Source organism: Fusarium sambucinum, chromosome I (genome assembly GCF_050947815.1).
Source record: "Fusarium sambucinum isolate potato_lamoka chromosome I, whole genome shotgun sequence".
Lineage (NCBI taxonomy): Eukaryota > Fungi > Ascomycota > Sordariomycetes > Hypocreales > Nectriaceae > Fusarium > Fusarium sambucinum.
The window spans coordinates 3,472,130-3,485,886 of NC_139294.1; the positions used below are offsets into that span (position 1 = coordinate 3,472,130).

Here is a 13,757-nt window from a genome sequence, read left to right on the forward strand (position 1 = left end):
AAGGTCCATCCCGTTTAGATAACCAAATCCCGCTCACTTCCATCCCAAGCCGTGACTTAAAATCATTTCCCTTTTACGAAGAGAATCGGTCATGGTTCATCTTGGCGATCTTGTCGCTTGTGTGGACCTTGGCCGCCAGGTCAAGATCTTGTTCCTTCTGGTCGACATAGTTTTGTTGCAAGAACTTGGTGCCCTTGATCTTGTTTGTCTTGAGCAATTGAAGATATCGCTCTAGATTCAATTGTTAGTTGGTTACTCCAGCGCGCAGTTTCAAGACCTCGGTAGAGAGCTCCATATGCGGCCAAACTAACCTCGGAGGTGGCCGCAGTTCTCGAGGTGGTTGACACCCTCACGAACGTAGCACTTGTTCAGCTCCTCACCAACAAGTCGGGTCATCATGGCGCCGACCCATTGTTCCCGAATGAGGGCATCCTCGGCAGCCTTGAAGGCCTTGGTATCATCGTAGTCGACGCCGTTAAAGGTGGGAGCGACGGTAGGCTTCTGGGCCTTGAATTGCTCGGACTCGGGAGTAGGCATTGTGAACTGAATTGAGCTTCGTCGGCTTATGAACTCGTTTGTTAAATGGAGCGTGGGACGGCGCGCAAGGCTGACAATGGACTCAATCGATATCGGCGACTTGATAATTACGTCCGAGTAGCTTGAAGCTCAACCTAAGTGAATGGGATGTCCAATGACAGGCGACCTGATTTCTCAGGCAAGCACGGACCCGCTTACACCACCACCACCTTCCCTGTAAGTCGTAGACTCGTCACCGCCTTTGGTTGGCCCACCATTTTGACGGCAAAAAAAAAAAAAAAACTCTGTCGCGCATACCTGAGCCAGCCTCCAGCTTAAAACCCAGTGCCGGTCGCAATAGAATTCCTCTTTCTACATCCGCCCTCTTCCCATCATTCTTCCCGTCTATTCATTCCGCTTAGACACTACTTCTTCGTTATCCCCATTCTACATTAATACATAATCACAATGGCTAAGTCTACCACAAAGGAGAGCAAGAAGACCAAGGTCGCTGAGCCTCTCAGCACCGTCAAGGCCGGAAAGGTTTCCAAGTCTTCCAAGTCCAAGGACGTCAAGCCCGTCGCCAAGAAGGTCACCAAGGAGAAGGACTCTAAGAAGAGCAAGAAGAAGGCCGAGCCCGAGTCTTCTTCCGAGTCCGAGTCTGAGAGCGAGTCTGAGGCTTCCGCCTCTGACTCCGACTCCGACTCTTCTGAGGAGGAGAAGCCTGCCCCCAAGAAGGCCGCTAAGGCCAAGGCTGCCCCCGTCAAGAAGGCAGAGTCTTCTGACTCTTCCGACTCCGAGTCCGACTCCAAGTCTGACTCTGGTTCCGACTCTGACAGCGACAGCGAGTCCGAGGAGGAGAAGCCCAAGCCCAAGGCTGCCAAGACCAACGGCACTGCTAAGGCCACTCCCGCTAAGAAGGCAGAGTCTTCTGACTCTGACTCCGATTCTGACTCTGACTCTGAGAGCGAGGAGGAGAAGCCTGCTGCTAAGGCTGCCGAGAAGGTTCGTTTATATAAACTTTATCTCGGCATACTACATTATACTAATACTTTACATAGAAGGCCGATTCTTCTGACTCCGACTCTGACGACTCCGACAACGACTCTGACTCCGACAGCAGCGACTCCGATGAGGAGGCTGGTGCCAAGGTCGAGAAGACTGAGGAGGCTCCCTCCAAGAAGCGCAAGGCTGAGGATGATGGTGATGCCGATGCCAAGAAGCCCAAGTCTGATGAGCCCACTACCCTCTTCGCCGGCAGCCTGTCCTGGTCTATCGATGACAACGCCCTCTACGAGGCCTTCAAGCACATTGAGGGTCTTGCCAACGCTCGTGTCATGACTGAGAAGGGTACTGGCCGCAGCCGTGGCTTCGGTTACGTTGACTTCAACGATGCCGCCTCTTGCACCAAGGCTTACGAGACCATGAACGGTACCGAGCTTGAGGGTCGTGCCATCAACCTCGACTACGCCAACGCTCGCCCTGCTGAGGCCAACCCCGCCGCTCGCGCTGCCGACCGTGCTCAGCGCCATGGTGACACCGTCAGCCCCGAGAGTGACACTCTCTTCGTCGGCAACCTTCCTTTCGACGTTGACCAGGACAGCGTCCGCGCTTTCTTCGAGGAGGTTGCTGCTGTTGCCAGCGTTCGCCTTCCTACCGACCCGTAAGTTACCTTGGCTCTTAACAACATATTCATTGTACTAACTCTCAACAGTGACAGCGGTAACCTCAAGGGTTTCGGTTACGTCAGCTTCAACTCCGTTGAGGATGCCAAGCAGGTCTTCGACGCCAAGAATGGTGCCCCTATCGGCAACGGTCGCATGTCCCGTGCCGTCCGTCTGGACTACGCCAGCAGCAAGCCTCAACAGGGCGGTGGCGGCGGCGGCTTCGGCGGTGGTCGTGGTGGTGGCCGAGGTGGCGGTCGCGGTGGTTTCGGAGGACGTGGTGGTGGTGGCCGCGGTGGTGGCGGTCGTGGTGGTTTCGGAGGACGTGGTGGTGGCCGCGGCGGTGGTCGTGGTGGCTTCGGCACTGGAGCTAACAGCACTCCTACTGCCTTCTCTGGCTCCAAGATCTCTTTCGATTAAACGTGGGTTGATGCGCAACAGTTGCGGACCGAGGGTTTCTGGCGGGGTTTCCAACAAGTGGGCTTTTGTGGGCTGTCGATTCAACACAAGTTAAAACTCCATCGTGGAGTAGTGGGCTTTGAGAATACGCTTCACGCGTAAGCATTGATAGACCTGGGGGCTATTACACTTGGGACCGTGGGCTCGTGGCATCTTGCAAAGGCACTCTCGCTGGTGCTTGTGGCTTTTTGACGTTGGCTTTTGATCGTTCGTCTTCACGGCGGACACCACGTGGGCTTCTGAGGGATTTGTTGACGGCTCTTTGGGAAGAGGCTCCCTTTGTCTGCTTGCAGACATTGCGGAGTGGACCAAGTCGGTTCTTGCGAATACTCTGAGGGTCCTGGGGGCTTTTCGAAACACGACCACTACGATGCCATTGCCTGTCCTTAGGCTTCAACTGGTGATGATCTCCTGCCTCTAATGTCTAGACCACCTTGATTTGTTATACCATGTATTTTGTACTCGGACTTGTTTTCATCGTTTGATGTTGGTGAGTATACCACTGCCGTTATTCTTTCGATTATGTAGCATCGGGATATGTCCACTTCCCAGGTATAGGGGCGCAATAAAAGTTAGATCATGATTTCTTTCATATCAAAATTATTTAATCTGTTTGTGCCTATGGTCGTGAATGTTGTGATTGAATATAGTAGTTAACCAATATGACTTGGCACATCTGAGGACAAAAGATAGTCTACCTATGACGTCGAGTTGGAAACCTATGTGTGGCGTGTGATACGACTCAGTCCGAGACAGCGCGTGCGAAGAGGCCAGTCTTATGGGAAGCTGCTCGCGCGTGAGCAAACAAACATGATTGTGCTACAATGGTGGTCCCTGGATTTGTTGGGGAAAAGCGACATGTCAGGGAGGACAGGTCCGGAAAGGTCAGTCATAAGAGTCAGCTGGTATAGTATATTTCATGAAATTTCTCAGTACATTATCAGGTTTCTCTGTTGGATATCTTCAAGATAAGAAGCCCCGGAATATGATTTCTATAGAAATATATCCGAAAATCAACAAGGAATAAAGTGTTAAAAGTTTCACCTCAAGAGGTCGTCTAGGTTCAACGTTACACGCATGATACAGACCCATTAAAGTCGACAGATCGATAAGGATGAAGTTTAAAGGGTCTTGGTGATTGACCCACGTATTGTTACAAACATGGGCAGACAATCATATTATGGAAAGAATAGATATGACGCCAGATGAGTGAGATTGCACGATACAATAGGATGGTCAGCAGCTTCAGTCAGCCCCCTTTCTTTACTGAGTGTTTCGGTGTAAGTTTTGACAACGCAAAAACTTAACCACAGTACAGAAAACGTTGGGATAGATAGATCTGGCTGTTTGATCGACTGTCTAGGTTGTTTTTGTGAGCTTGTTTGACTTGGGACAACCCAACCCCGCCTTGTACTCATGACCGGTATGTTCATACTGCGTGCTCATAAAAGAGAGGCGGGGATTTAAGTATAGATACTTGGTGAGGACTACTTCACCGCTCACAACGCTACCAGGTGGACAGTGTGCGATGGAAACAGCGTCATCGTTATGGCGTTAGTGAAGGTGCCTGCATCTGGTTCATATCTGGGGTTGCTAGAGCGATTGTCTCACAACTGCGCGTGATGCGTTCGCACTGTCTCCCCGCACTCTTCCTCATGTACCTCTACTTTTAAGTCGTTATCAATAGCCGTCGAAACGTGCTCTCGTGCCTGTAACAAAGGAGAGCAGCAGCCAGCCATTTATCCATCATTCAAAGCTCAAGCAAGACCCAGAACCCCGGCTTCGCTGTCACTAAGCAACCTCTTCTATCTTTTTTTCTCTACCTTCTCTTTGCGCCTAATCATTTTCATCAACCATCTTTCAAATCTCCTCTTGAACAAAGGTTACCCCGGACCTCAGATAAGCCCAGATAAAGCTAGTAGTCCGGTCGATCTTACACCCTGCAAGTAGGCCTGAGCCGTCACGCCCCGTACTCCGCCCCTAGAACTCGACTCGACTGCCAAGTTTCCAGGTAAACTCGACTTTCAACCAAAACATCGGTGTATTCGAAGCGAAAAGGAATCAACATGGACGGACAGGCAAACCAGAGTTGGCAGGGAAATAGGACATCCCCTAATCCTGCAAGGTCGAGTCCTGGGCTTCCTCAACAAAGACGTTATGACGGTTAGTTTTCATTAACTCTATTAGACTTATCGCACGTCAGCTAAATGATCCCTAGAATCATGGGTAGAAGTCGCATCGCAACCCTCGTCTTCGTCTCTATCAAGCATCGGCGATGAGATAGTTACAACTGGATTACGCGTTGGGAACCCCTATGTACGCCGACGCCGCTTACAACCTGCGAGATCGCTTCCCCAACAAAATACGGCCATCCACAACGTGTCCGCCACCGATATGAGTAGCCAGGAAGAGTACGACGAGAGCGACAGTGAGGATGACCGTCTACTTACAAGCTCAACTGAGAACACTCATCGGTCGGAAGAGGAGATGGATATTGATTCTGAGGCCGAATCAGATGGTGATAACGTCACCGCGCTTGGGCGAGTGTCTGATCGACCTACAGACCAACCCGTCTTTCGACCTCAGCCCAACGCCTTCACTCATCCGTCAACACAAAGACGGGATTCTGCTCCAGCTATCCCAACTGTGCATCCTCCTCACCCTCATAATGGTCTTACACGACCTTCTTTTACTCAAAGATCACAAACACGGCCCCACCGAGCGGGTCCAAGCTTTATGTCTCCTGCTGTCCGCGAAGAGAACGATGCAGCTCTGCGCGCATCTCTAACCACTCTTCTTTCTTGTGCGCATGCAGCTAGAGGCTTGCCGAAATCAAAGGAGGAAGCTGAAGCTCAGAGAGCGGCCAGCGCAGGCGTAGGGCCCAGCAACCAGCCGATGGAGCTGCGACTTGTGCCGGAGTCGGAGCTGTCACAGGAACAACCAAGACCAAGAAGGGTCCAACGCCCCGTCGGGCCATCTCCACCCCGCAAACGGGCCGGGGGATCAGGATCCCCTTCAAGAACCTCCAAAAACAGCTCTGCGTTGCCAACGACCCCACGGGCTACCAAGAAAAAGAAGGTGACGGAAGAGCCTACCACTATCTCACCAACTCTCCTCACATGGGTTGTCAGCGCCGGCGTTGTCATTGTTGTGTCTGTGGTGGGGTTTGGTGCAGGGTATGTTATCGGTCGTGAAGCTGGTAGACAAGAGGCGCTGGCGGCCAGTGTTGGCAGTGTCAACGATACCACATCTTGCGGTCAGGAAGTCATTCGATCCTCAGGCAGTGGATTACGAAAACTTCGATGGGGTGCTGTCGGCAAGAGCATCGTTGCTTAGAAAATCTAGCGATGTGACGCTAGTCATGCCTCGTTCTGGTCTTGGATGACAAGAGCGGACTGGTCGTACGTTCCGATGAGGTTCGAGACAGCTGTATTTGTCATTTGCGCAACTCCGAGGATTTGGTGAGATATATTGGTGGCTAAAGTTACGACGTACGCAAAGTTGCTCATGAAGTCGATGTTCATGCTATTAACGACCCATCACGTACAGGCGAGAATACCTTTGTGCATTTTTGCGCATTGTTTTATGGGATACACGGTGAATTTGGCATGTTTTCTACTTCTACTTATTTTAGCCTGGCGAGTCTATTCTATTCTTTTTACCATGTAGATAGTCTTCGTTTTAGGCGTCGGTAATATTCCCCTCATGATTTAATAGTATAGGGCACAGGAATAAAATTATTACTTACAAATACACGAACTGGCCACCGAGTCAAAGGGATCGGTTGAGGTGTACCTACGAAACTAACTTTGGTACCTGTTCTGATATAAGTAGGTAGTCAGTTGGTTTCGAGCAGCTGACTTACCCCAGTGTCTCGGCTGATGATCCCGTGAAGAGTGAGATTTGGAACAGGAATAGAGGTAGTGTTGATAACGTGCCTCATGGGCAGTCCCAATAGGCTCAAACATAAGCACCCCACGTTCGACACATCCTGAGCATAAGAACTTGATACTGCAGTAATACTGCAGGCAACGAGTTGGTTGCTTGGATCGACATCCCCCGGGACCGGCGCTTTTACAGGCCCCGGTCCGGGCCGTCGCCAAGTCCCAGCGCTGACAGGACGGGGCAGACAACACGGAACGGAACGGCCATATCAACGTCCACCGTTTTGCCTTGGAAATACGGAAAGGACACGGTCTACATGCTAGATCCTCTACAATGTTAACCCCTGGGAAGCGTCAGCCCATATTAAGCGGGGCATTGGAGACGAGGTGGTTTAAATGATCGGGGTGATCCGGGGCTCTAGGATCAGATATAGGATGTTTTCTTGATGTTTATTGTTACCATTTCAGGGGTGGCAACTGGGGATCTGGACGATATTTCCGGCGGTATTGTAGCTTCAAATTCATCATATGATGAGTTTTGCCGTTGAGTACTATTACTATGAGTAACAAGATAAAGGTTCTGCTGACAGGAATCACATAAAGTAAAACTGAAGTCTTGGTATCACAGACACTAGTATGATTGTCCTCCAACAGCTTACATGAGCTATCAACGAGTAATTAGCATGTGAATACTGATGCTATTTGACTATGTATGTTGCGACCCTGGATATGTCAAAATAAAACCAACTAGATGGACCAATTACCGACATGGCCTTATTCATCAAGGACCCTGAAAATGATTCGAGGAATCGTCACATCAATAAATAGCCGATAATTGACAACAATTTATGGAGGACATATCGGTTTCTTATTCGGACCATGCCTTGGCCCCAAAGGCTTTTCATCAGCCCATTTCTAATAGGCTTTAGAATTTGGCTAAGCAACAACAAGTCTAAGCATAGGTCTATGATATGATGTGAGAATGAGAATCCTCTTTATCTCAGAAGGACTGCTGTTGTCAGCAGTGAGATCAAAGGTTGAGATAGGTAGTACTAAAATATTGCTGATTTTGAAATTTCCCTATAGGTTTGTATTTCATCATGATGAACCACCACTTGGCATTTCTTATATGCAGTACGTACTGCAACCCATTAATGCCACGGCAAAAAGTAATTCGATTGGCGGGGCCGATAAGAATGCGAAAAAGGAGGGCAGAGGAGGGTCCCTGTTCAGATCTGGCACCACCAAAGTTCTAGAAGTAGATGCGAATACGAATTCGGGACTTGACACCCAATCATATCACACCCTTCCAGTTCAAGCCCCCATTATTTCCAGGCACCGTCCATCATGGTTGGACCATATCGGGATCCGTTTTACAGGACAACGGGAAGTAAACTGTCAATTGAACCACTAAATTTCGAAAGAGTGCAGGCGGTGTGGTGCGCTGTTGCTGGAAAGTGAGTGGGGTCTTGCATACGGTACGGTACCTAACTAAAAGGATACCCCGGTCCGAAAAAAAGACGTTCGGGGTTGTCGCAATTACATATCAGTTAATCTCCTTCGCCATTTACTTTCAGTTTGATTTCCTGTCAGTCTCTACTCTTCTCTACTTTCCACAGGCTCGCCATTGGAAACTCTTTTTCTTCCTGGCGTTGACTACGGTGAAGATTCTGTCTTGATCTTTCTTTCTTCTTCCTAATCATACTTACTATTTCAAGAGTCGAACCGAAACATCGCATCTCCTCCCTACAACACCCAACCATGGGTCTCCTTCAAGATCTGGCGGGCCACCCGCTCGCCCAACAATTCCAGGAACTTCCCCTGGGTCAGCAAGTAGGAATTGGCTTCGGAGCCTTCCTCGTCCTATCTGTCATCCTCAATGTCCTCAACCAGGTCCTCTTCCGAAACCCCAATGAGCCCCCTATGGTCTTCCACTGGTTCCCCTTTGTTGGAAGCACCATCACATACGGAATGGATCCCCCCAAGTTCTTCAGAGAGAACCGTGCCAAGGTACGTTTGACATAGCCGAACTGAGCTGGGAACGCAGTTTCAACCTCGTGAGCGTAGAAACTCTCGAGGCTACGATGCCAGAAATCAAAATCAAAATCAGGATGACCAAAGCTAACTTTGTAACAGCACGGCGATGTCTTCACCTTTATCCTCCTCGGAAAGAAAACCACTGTCGCTGTCGGCCCTGCTGGAAACGACTTCATCCTCAACGGCAAGCTCAAGGATGTGTGTGCTGAGGAGATTTACACCGTTCTCACTACTCCTGTCTTTGGCAAGGATGTCGTCTATGACTGCCCCAACGCCAAGCTCATGGAGCAGAAGAAGGTGAGGAATACTGGCCGTCAGACCGCTTGAATTACATACTGACAAACTCGCTCCTAGTTCATGAAGATTGCTCTTACCACCGAGGCCTTCCGATCCTACGTCCCCATCATCTCCTCCGAGGTCCGCGATTACTTCAAGAGAAGCCCTGACTTCAAGGGCAAGTCCGGTATTGCCGACATTCCCAAGAAGATGGCCGAGATCACCATCTTTACTGCCTCCCACGCCCTCCAGGGCAGCGCCATCCGTAGCAAGTTCGACGAGTCTCTGGCCGCTCTCTACCACGACCTCGATATGGGTTTCACCCCCATCAACTTCATGCTTCACTGGGCTCCTCTCCCCTGGAACCGTAAGCGCGACCACGCCCAGCGTACCGTTGCCAAGATCTACATGGACACCATCAAGGAGCGCCGCGCCAAGGGCAACGACGAGTCTGAGCACGACATGATGAAGCACCTTATGAACTCTACCTACAAGAACGGTACCCGCGTCCCTGACCACGAGGTTGCCCACATGATGATTGCCCTCCTTATGGCTGGCCAGCACTCTTCTTCTTCTACCAGCTCTTGGATCATGCTCCGTCTCGCTCAGTACCCTCATATCATGGAAGAGCTCTACCAGGAGCAGGTCAAGAACCTCGGTGCTGATCTGCCTCCCCTGACTTACGAAGACCTCGCCAAGCTGCCCCTTAACCAGGCTATCGTCAAGGAGACCCTTCGTCTCCACGCTCCTATCCACTCCATCATGCGCGCCGTCAAGTCTCCCATGCCCGTCCCTGGCACCAAGTATGTCATCCCCACTTCGCACACTCTTCTCGCTGCTCCCGGTGTCAGCGCTACCGATTCTACCTACTTCCCCAACCCTGATGAGTGGGACCCTCACCGATGGGAGGCCGACTCTCCCAACTTCCCCCGAATGGCTTCCAAGAATGAGGACGAGGAGAAGATCGACTACGGTTATGGCCTTGTCAGCAAGGGCTCAGCTTCTCCCTACCTGCCTTTTGGTGCCGGTCGTCACCGATGCATTGGTGAGCACTTTGCCAACGCCCAGCTGCAAACCATTGTTGCTGAGGTTGTTCGTGAGTTCAAATTCCGCAATGTTGATGGCGGTCACACCCTGATCGATACCGACTATGCCTCGCTTTTCTCCCGACCTCTGGAGCCCGCCAACATTCACTGGGAGCGACGCCAGTAAATTTATGCCTGACGGCAATGATGCGAAGACACGAAATCAGTTGTATATATGCAGCAAATGCAACGGGCATGCTGTGGAGTTGAATGTTTTGTAATGGCTGGGCTGGTATTATTTCCAAAAAGAGAAGTTAATTGTCATGCCATGCCAGCAAAGTCTGGCGATAGAATATACATTTTTAATTAGCAGCGATCAAAATATGAATTATTGGTTCAGTTTCCGGAATTAAATCCGCTGTGTCTGTATGCGCTTTGTTGATTTGATCTGATATGCAAGTAAGGCGATCCCATGAGGCTTTAGGTGAAGTGAAGTTAAGTTGGAAGTTGGCAGGGTAAACCCCACTGAGGCGAGCGCCATCAATGACGACGGTACTGCATTCTTGCCAGCTTTGACTGAAGCTTCAGTTCTGTTCTACTGACTTGAATTGAAGCGTATAATTTTTATAAATCCATTTTGTTAATTGCTATCTACTTTTCATACAACTGCAAGCAGTATCCGTCAAATTGCTGATTTAGCCCAAGGACCGTCCATCAATACCTATCTGGAACAGTATCCTTGACCAAGTCAGGGACCAGACCCAGTCAGTGCTATATCGGAGCACCTCATCAAGACATCATGAGCGAGTCATACGGTCCTATTGTCCGTCTTTGGGGCATTCATCCTTCCAAGCTTCCGGCTGCAGGATCACAGTCTGAAGAGCTTAAAGTACTCCTCGCTTCAATCCTTCTCGAGGCCGTGCCTTTTATACAAACCGTCCCCTCAGAGATCCCCTCTGTGGAGCCTGCCACAGAGCTCCGCTCCACAGGCGATCTATGGAAGCACAAAGCAGTCAAGACATATGACGGTTCTACAGCCCCCGTTCATGTGTTTGAGCGTACAGTAGACGCCGAGACGCTGGGTATCGTCGCCCAAAAGAACCCTGGCCTCGGTGTTTCTCCCAGCAAAGCCCAGTCGGAGCTCTGGGCACTACGACGAAGTACTCATGAACCAAAGAAGGAAAAAGGAACGGCAGACTGGGATGAGTTTGTAAGATGTTTCAAGGAGAAGCATGCTGAAGCAGAAAAGCTCTTTACTCCAAGTGTCACGAGCTCTAAGAGGCTGCAAGAGTGGGATTGCTCGGGTATCGAGGCCCAGCTCGAAGGCGAGACGTGGGTTGACTGGACACTTCATCGCGAAGAGTCTGTCCATAACCTCCCTGGCCCGCTTTCCAAGCGCGTGTTTCCAGTTCTTCAAGCCACGGCTGCTGTGCGTGGCCGTAAGGAGTTCATGGTTATCCAGATCGCTATTCAGGCCAGTGACGAAGCTACAGACGTGGCTGTGCACGATGGCCCTGTTCGAGCGGCCTTTTCTAGCATTGAGAGGCTGCGGGAGTTGGAGGATGGCAACTTGGAGTGGGTGATGGGGACGGTGTCCGATGCGAAGGGGTTGGTGCCTATGTGGGCGCAGAAGTTGGGCTTGTCCGCAGCGATCGCCAAGGACGTGGGTATGTTTATGAGATGGATCGGAGAGGAGAGACTAAAGGGAAAAGATGCCCAGGTCATTGGAGATCTGGAATAGAAGTATGAATTGTAGTGTTTTATGTGCCTGCCCAAGTTCTTGTGGAGATTCTAATTGAGTGAATGAAAGTATCTCTGAATACAAAGAATAGCTAATTACTGTATTATTCAAATTTCTCTGGGTACGTAGTCTATTTAAAACTTGTCGATCCATGTCTCTGATATACTTCATCTACGGACTGACGGTTGCATGAGGAAGAAACAGCTACTGTGCGTACAGCTTAGAGTACAGAAAACATACAATTCTTAGCCTTTCTCATTATGGAGTTTATTGAAAGTTAATGCAATGTTTATGCGGGAAAAATATTTCATGCCGGATAGGTTGATCAGGGGTAGCGAGCAGCGGTCTTTAACAGTGATGCTGTTCAGTGCTCAGTAGTTGACGAACTGGCGGTATTCACCCTGAGCTACGAAGTCAAGGATCTTTGGTTTTTGAAGGATCTAGAAATGTCAATACACTTACAACAGTGATTTATTGGGACAAGCTGCCAGGCGGGTAAAAGTGGACCCACTCTATCTTATATAATGCCCTTCAACATCGCGCTTGATTCCTCACCCTTCAACCTCTCCATCGCAAACATGTCGGCGCCTGAGCCTGCGAAACCTCGCCTCAAGATCAACGTGAGTCGATCCTCCTCCTTCGTCGCTGATGTGAACACAAGTGCGACACCATCAGCGACCGAAGGAGGACGGAAAGTGAAACTGAAGATAGGCAAACCCTCAACGCCTATTGAACAACCTCCCACGAAGACCAAAGCTGGACGGCAACCGAAGCCTACTCAGAAGCTCGTCGAGAGTAAGAAGCGCGCAAACGATGACCTCGACGAGGAGTTGGGGTCGGCGCATCCTACCACGAAAATAAAACTGAAGGCGACCAAGTCAGGCCTCACACCAACCGTAGTGGTGAAACCCAAGGGGCGCGCACCAGTTCACCCGCCTGGAGATGGCTACGACTCAGAGGCGAGCGACAGAGAAAAGGACCCATCGATCGAGGAACAATTCGTACTGAGGATGATGCCAGGAGAGCACTGCGATTATGTCCGATGGTGCATGGAGAATGGAAAGATGGGCATTCCCCGAAGCTCAGGAGGAGCAGACATCCAACTCAGGTTCTTCGAAGAGGACAGTCGACGAGCGGTCGTGACGGTAAAGGGCCAACCCTTTGCTGCCGTCATGGTAGACTTGCCCACGATTACTGAGGCGATGAAGACCTGGGACCGAAAGTCGTTCCTCAAATCTGCTGACATTTGCCAAATGCTTCTGGTCTACGCCAAGATTTCCAGCGAAGCCGAGGCCAGGGAAGCGACTCTGCCGAGTATGATCGACCAACATTTCAGATGGCCACACGGCCTGACGCCACCCATGCACGATTGTGCAAACCGACGATTCGCAAAGACTATCAGTCGTAAGGAGATTGAGGACAAGGAAGCGGAAGTCGAACGCCTGCTTGCCGAGGACGCTAAGGCTGGCTCGACGCGCTGGGAATGGGTCGACGAGACCAAAGACGATGACGACGACGGCGCCGACGAGGATGCAGACGGTGAGATTGACGACACTATGGACTACTTCCAAAGCCAGGATGGGTTGTTCGGCGGCGAAGGTGAAGGAGACGATGACCTCGAAGCCGACCTGGAGGCCGCTTTCGCTGGAGAAGTCAGCGCCGAGACTCCTGCCACAGGTCCGGATGCGCCTACACCTATGACCACCACCCAAGTGAACACACCTGCGCCCCTACAAGACAGTATCGAGTCGGACGAATCAGAAGAAGTTTCGGACGACGATGATGATGACGACGAAGATTTGGACGACGATGCTCGTGCCCAGCGTGACGAGGAACAGGGTGTCAAGGATATTATCAATGACCTCAAGAAACAGCTGGGTAACAAGCAAGCTGAGCTGGCACGCACTACGAACAAGATCCTGCGAACTCGCATTGAGCAAACTATCAAACAACTCAAGGCAGAAATCGAGCTCAAGAACTCGTCTATTGGTATCGAGACAGATGATTAAACGCCATGCGATGGGGTGAAAATCGCAATGGTTGCAGATTACACATAATACGGAAGAAAATGCTCATATCATAGCAAGGGAACGGCGTTAAGGTGTAGCCTAGGACTCAGGGAGGCATGACTTAGATATGAAATCAGACTAAATAC

At 50.5% G+C, this 13,757-nt stretch overlaps 5 protein-coding genes across 5 annotated transcripts; all 5 read left to right on the forward strand.

Annotated features, from left to right (window-relative positions):
- Positions 1 to 984: 984 nt before the first annotated feature.
- On the forward strand, positions 985 to 2,600 carry FSST1_003850 (uncharacterized protein; the record flags this gene model as incomplete). The annotated part of the gene is made up of 3 exons (XM_083229967.1): positions 985 to 1,521; positions 1,578 to 2,179; positions 2,231 to 2,600. The coding sequence occupies 3 exons, from the start codon at positions 985 to 987 to the stop codon at positions 2,598 to 2,600; spliced, it is 1,509 nt and encodes a 502-aa protein (XP_083087280.1).
- Positions 2,601 to 4,705: 2,105 nt separating this feature from the next.
- On the forward strand, positions 4,706 to 5,975 carry FSST1_003851 (uncharacterized protein; the record flags this gene model as incomplete). Its single annotated transcript, XM_083229969.1, has 2 exons — positions 4,706 to 4,802; positions 4,858 to 5,975. 2 exons carry the CDS (start codon positions 4,706 to 4,708, stop codon positions 5,973 to 5,975), a joined length of 1,215 nt encoding a protein of 404 aa, XP_083087281.1.
- A 2,309-nt stretch (positions 5,976 to 8,284) lies between these two features.
- On the forward strand, positions 8,285 to 10,048 carry FSST1_003852 (cytochrome P450; the record flags this gene model as incomplete). The annotated part of the gene is made up of 3 exons (XM_083229970.1): positions 8,285 to 8,533; positions 8,660 to 8,857; positions 8,915 to 10,048. The coding sequence occupies 3 exons, from the start codon at positions 8,285 to 8,287 to the stop codon at positions 10,046 to 10,048; spliced, it is 1,581 nt and encodes a 526-aa protein (XP_083087282.1).
- Positions 10,049 to 10,660: 612 nt separating this feature from the next.
- Positions 10,661 to 11,602, forward strand: FSST1_003853 (SRPBCC family protein; the record flags this gene model as incomplete). The annotated part of the gene is made up of 1 exon (XM_083229971.1): positions 10,661 to 11,602. The coding sequence occupies one exon, from the start codon at positions 10,661 to 10,663 to the stop codon at positions 11,600 to 11,602; it is 942 nt and encodes a 313-aa protein (XP_083087283.1).
- A 578-nt stretch (positions 11,603 to 12,180) lies between these two features.
- Positions 12,181 to 13,611, forward strand: FSST1_003854 (TAFII55 protein conserved region-domain-containing protein; the record flags this gene model as incomplete). Its single annotated transcript, XM_083229972.1, has 1 exon — positions 12,181 to 13,611. The coding sequence occupies one exon, from the start codon at positions 12,181 to 12,183 to the stop codon at positions 13,609 to 13,611; it is 1,431 nt and encodes a 476-aa protein (XP_083087284.1).
- Positions 13,612 to 13,757: the final 146 nt, after the last annotated feature.